We start from the raw sequence: 5,358 nt of genomic DNA, 5'->3' as shown, positions 1-5,358 counted from the left end.
TAATCTAGTCTAGGTCAGGGGTGATAAGGGTTTAAGCTCAGATGGAAGCTATGTGCTTGGAAAGGAGTTCAATTTGATAGATGTGCAGGTAGGAACAGCAATACTTGGCAACTGGGGGAATATGTGTTTTGAGGCAGGGTGAGGAATCCAGTGTAACATAAATGGGACATGGGAAGGATCATTACATTGACAGGAGTAGGGTTCATTTGAGCCTCTCTATAGCTTTGTGAGGTAAGTACTACGTGTCCTACTATAGGGAAAGGAGGTTCTTTTGAAATAAATTGAATTCATCTGAGTATTTAAATAACTATGAAGTAAGTACTAAATGTATTTGTAGTACCTCATAGAGGCAAATCAAGATTGTGGATTATCCCCATTTATAGATGAGAAAACAAAGGCCCAGAGGAGTTAAATGATTTGGCCCTGATCACAGGGTCATATATCTAAAAAGTGGTGGAAGAAGGATATGAATCCAGGGCTTCCTGACTCCAAGTCTAGCACTCCAAATGCTATGCTACATTGTACTATCCCTTCATTCCCATCCTCACCCCACCAAAGGGCAAACCTAGAACACTCCCCTTCCCACCTGCCACAGTATTAGATTTTAAAAATAATTTTATTTAACAATGATCAAGATTGGGTTAAAAGAACTGTCATAAGCAAACCTTCAATACTCTAATGGGTGAGCCTAGCAGACATAGCCCAGAGAGCCTTTATGTTCACACATTTGTTCGAAATATTGATCAAAATGCTAAGTAGGATTGATTCAGAGCTAATGAATACTTGCCAGTGCAACTGTGTTTTACTGAAACAAAACTGCTGACATCATGCAATTCTCACATTAAAATAATAATAAAAAGCCTCAACAAACAAAAATGATGATTGGGTATTTTTGTTGTTATTTTAAAACTAGAAAATAAGCTCAGTTAAAATGACTGCTTTATTTCTGTTTACCAAAGCAGCACCCCTTTTATGCATATCCATCAAATGAATTCAAAATAGCAATTCTCTCTGTGTATAGCAACTTTGTTTTTATCCATGAGAGTCAAAAGTTGGAAGATATGCGTTTCTCTGCATACTTCTACTCTGCCCTCCCCCCACTTACAATCTGTCGTCAGGCATGACTTTAATATATTTGATTCATAGATTCTTATCATTCAAAGGCTCCTTGAAGTCATCTATAGCTCCATGTGGAAATCATCCATACTATCTCTGAAAAGTGATTTTCTGGTCTTAGTCCGACCTTAAATACTTTCCATGATGGGGAATATATCCCTTCACAAGGCAGACCTCTTTCATTTGTGGAACAGCTCTTAATGTTACAGAGTTTTTCACTATATTGAATCAAATTTATTTTCTTCCTATAAATACTATCTGTACCTTTTGAAACTATGCAATAGGTCTACTACTACTTTTAAATTGCAATCCTTCCAGTATTTGGAGGCAGTTATTACACTTAAGTTTTCTCTACTTCTGGTGAATTTCCAAGTTCATGAAACCACTGAAGTCTGTTCATCATTGTGAATATACTCATTGAGGCTTATTCTGGCTTCTCAATGTCTGTCAACATGCATCAGCAATGGATAGCACAGTATTCCAGACATTATTTGAACACCTCAGGCTACAGTGGGACCATTGCCACCTTTTTCTTCCCCCTAGTTGTTGTATTTCTATTCGGGTATATTTTTGTTTATATGTTTTAGTCAGGTACAACATACTATTAACTCATATTGAACTTAAATGTCAAACAAAACTCTTAGGTGTTTTTTACACAAACCCCTTGTTAAGACAGGTATTCCCCATACTGCAATTGTGGAGTTGAGTTTTTGAATATGTATATAGGACTTAACTTTTATTTCCATTAATACATACTTTATTAAATTTCATTCTTTATTTCTTTTGAAGTAAAAATTCTGTCATTTAACATTTCCACTATTCTGCCCATTTTTGCATCTTCTGTAAATTTGACAATTTTGCCATTTTGTTTTGTTATCCAAAATATGGATTGAAAAGATTCAATAGGTATGGGTCAAGGACAAAGCCCTGTGGTGTGCCATTAGATGTCTTTCTCTAAGTACAGTACAAATCAATCCATTGAATCAAAGTCTTTTTTTTACTAGTTATAAATTTATCAGACTGCACTCTTAACCAGCCATCAATTGTCTGTTTTGTCCAAAAATATAGTAGGATACTCTCAGTGAATGTGTTTCTAACATTTAGACATACTACCTACACATTTCTTGCTTTAGCAAATGAATTAAAAAAAAAACACTTGTCAGGCCTTGTACTTAAATGACAAAGGACAACCTATTCCCTGTTTATAAAACTTCTGAATAAGGAAATCAAATTTAAAAAAAACTACTATGTATAGTCTATTTATAAAATGAAAACATTTGCCATTTTTTATTCTTTCTCCCATTTTTTCTTTCCTTTTCTTCAAAAATTTATCATTTACATTTTTGGATAACTTTTAATTTACTTTATTCATATTTTCATGTATCCACATTCCCCTCCAGTGAGCCTTCCATTGGAATAAAGAAGTTAGATCTATAGCTTCAAAAAAGAAAAAAAAAACTCAACACACTTAACCAACCAAAACATATTACAGAATATACAATATTGTTATCTTATTTACTCTATATCCCTAATGGATGGAAGAGGAAGATTTACTGTCTTTTCTCCGGAACCTTGATTTTTCTTCATAATTAAAACTTTAATTATGTTTTATCATTCTTTTCCTTTACATTGTTGCAGTCACTGTATATATTTTACCTTGTGCTGCTCATGTAAATTTCATTTGTAAATTCCTATGTTGCAACAATATTGTAATACATTATTATATAAGAATTTATCTTCAATGAATGATACTCTGCCTTTATGTCAATTATTTATTTTTTGCCACCTCAAAGAGTTTCTAGGGTTATTTTGGTACATGTAGGATTTTTTTTCTCTCAAATATCAAATCCTTTTACTATACCAAGCAGAGGAATCTCTGGGTTAATGAATATGAACAGTTTAATCATTATTTGCCTGTAATTCCAAATTGTTTTTCAGAAATGTAACATTTATTCAGAACTCAATCAACAGCGTACTAGTATACTTATCTTCCATTAGTTCACTGATGATTTCATTTATCATCTTTGCTAATTTGTCGAATGAATTAGAGATGTTCTAATTTGCATTTCTCTTATTGTTAATTATGTTGAAAAAATCAAGGTTATTAATAGGTTTTTAAAAATCCTTTATTTGAGAATTTTTTAAATACCCTTTGATCAATTATCCACTGAACGATGGTTGCTGATCTTATGTATTTGTATTATTTCCCTATACAGCTTAGTTATCAGAACTTTGTCAGAGATATCTGATAGAAATACTATGGCACAATTGACATGTTCTTCCCTTCTATCATAGCTGCATTGATTTGGTTAATGATTTTTTAAAAATTCATACAATCAAAATTGTTTCTTTATCTTTTATGAGCCATTTTGTCTTTTTTTGAGGAAGTCTTCCTGCTAGCCATATGTATAAAAGATATTTTCATCCATTTTCTTGTCTCCATTTAAATGAAGAATTTTTTTTTATGTTTGTCAAACATTCTCTTGTGTTTGTGTGTGTTTGTATACATTTACATTTCATCTTTGTTGTGAACTCACTCAACAAGCATTTCTTTTTTTAATTAAATTCCCCATAGGAATAAAAAACACTGGGACAGGGTAGCCCCCTCACCCCCAGGAATGCCCTGGAGGAGAGCAAGGCTGCCTGGGGGGGAGGATGCACAGAGGGAAACTACTGCAGACACAGGGCGAAGAGAATGCCATCAGTTCTGGGACCTGTGAGTGCTACAGGAGGAGGCGAGAGCGTGACGGGACTGGCTCCAGGCACACGGTCGACGGGCAAGAGAGATGGGCATGAGCCACAGAGTTACTTGGGCTCTTCCTTCTTCTCATTGGCTTTTTTCTGCTTCTGTTGCATGATCTCCGAGTCCCTCTGCTTTCGGGCAGCTGCAGAGAGCCAGTCATCCCGGCGTTTTCCCTTGCCTGAATCGCTTTGCTTTTTCATGTTCTTCTGGCGGGCAAGCTCACGCTGGTTACCGCGGGTCATGGCGACGGCAGCTGCTCCGGCCTGACTCGGTGGCGTCCAGCCTTTCCTCTCCGACGTCCCCGACCTCAACAAGCATTTCTTAAGTACTCATTTAGCATTTTTTTTAGAAATTTAATTTTTCTCTTTGGAAAAGATTTATTGATCTGATTAACTTCCACAAATAAATATTATTAATTTTATATTTATCTTTTGATTTTCATTTTATCCACTTATACTCTAGTTTTCAAGATTTTTTGTGTACTTATTCTAGCTTTGTTAATTTGTTGACTTTCCAGCATTTTGTGTCTTAAGAATTATATACTTAGTTCATTAATCCTTTTGAAAATATTTCCTTTAAACATACTTCCAGATACATACATACATAGACATATGGGTGTATATATAAGCATATATGTATGTATATTTCTTTCAGAAATGTTTTGTTTGCATTCTGAAAATTTTTGCATCTTTTCTCATTGCTATCATTTCCTTTCAAATCATTAAATATCTGAATGACATTCTCTGACTTACTCATTTAGGCTGTCAGTTTTTAGTCTTCATGTAGATCTGTAACTTTGTTTATGTTCCTTAAGTTAATTGCTGCTTTCATCATTTTATATAATTTAAGGTGTAGGTTTGACATTGTACATATATTTATAAATTCTCTGTAAAGTAATACATAGTCTATTTTTATTAACATGGCTCATGTTGTAGAGGGGAAAAATGAAAAGTAGTCGAAATAGATCTCAGAAGAATTATATCTTTGAAAACATACATAGAAAAGTTATAAAGAGAGGAATAGTTCACTTATGTTCACCTTCCGAAGATTCTAAAAGTCTTTCAAATCTAACTTCTTGAAGAATCTGTTCAGTTCATACTGTCTGGTTTTTTTCCTTGTTGGATCTATTCGCCTTTTGAGAGGAACATTTAAGTCTATTATAATTATTTCATTACTGCCTTTTTGCCACTCTATTGCCTATTCTTTATATGAAATTAGATATGTTGCTTGATCCATGGGCATTTATTAATGATATTGTTCATTGTCTGTAATACTTTGAGCAATATGAAGTTTTCTATTCATCTTTCTGGACATGACACATTTTTATTTTTTACTTTGTCTGACAATGTTATTTCAACCTCTGCTTTTGTGGAATCATCTCTCACAGGCAGTTTTTTGCTTCGGTCTTACATTTTTATACTTTATGTGCCAATATCTTTTAAATGTGATTCTTATATGCAATGAGTTTTGGGATTTTATGTTCTTCTTCTGAGATTCTA

At 33.8% G+C, this 5,358-nt stretch overlaps 1 protein-coding gene across 1 annotated transcript; it reads right to left on the bottom strand.

The window, feature by feature from the left end:
- Positions 1-3,824: 3,824 nt before the first annotated feature.
- LOC118831718 (small EDRK-rich factor 2-like) lies at positions 3,825-4,130 on the bottom strand. Its single transcript, XM_036739149.1, has one exon. It carries the CDS (start codon positions 4,099-4,101, stop codon positions 3,922-3,924), a length of 180 nt encoding a protein of 59 aa, XP_036595044.1. The 5' UTR covers positions 4,102-4,130; the 3' UTR covers positions 3,825-3,921.
- Positions 4,131-5,358: the final 1,228 nt, after the last annotated feature.

The sequence above is a fragment of the Trichosurus vulpecula genome, chromosome 9 (genome assembly GCF_011100635.1).
Source record: "Trichosurus vulpecula isolate mTriVul1 chromosome 9, mTriVul1.pri, whole genome shotgun sequence".
Classification (NCBI taxonomy): domain Eukaryota; kingdom Metazoa; phylum Chordata; class Mammalia; order Diprotodontia; family Phalangeridae; genus Trichosurus; species Trichosurus vulpecula.
The sequence above is the reverse complement of the archived record's forward strand: the minus strand, read 5'-3'. Positions and strand labels throughout refer to the sequence as shown.

Coding starts and splice junctions, on each gene's coding strand:
- LOC118831718 (XM_036739149.1), bottom strand. CDS start 4,101: ATGACCCGCGGTAACCAGCGTGAGCTTGCCCGCCAGAAGAACATGAAA.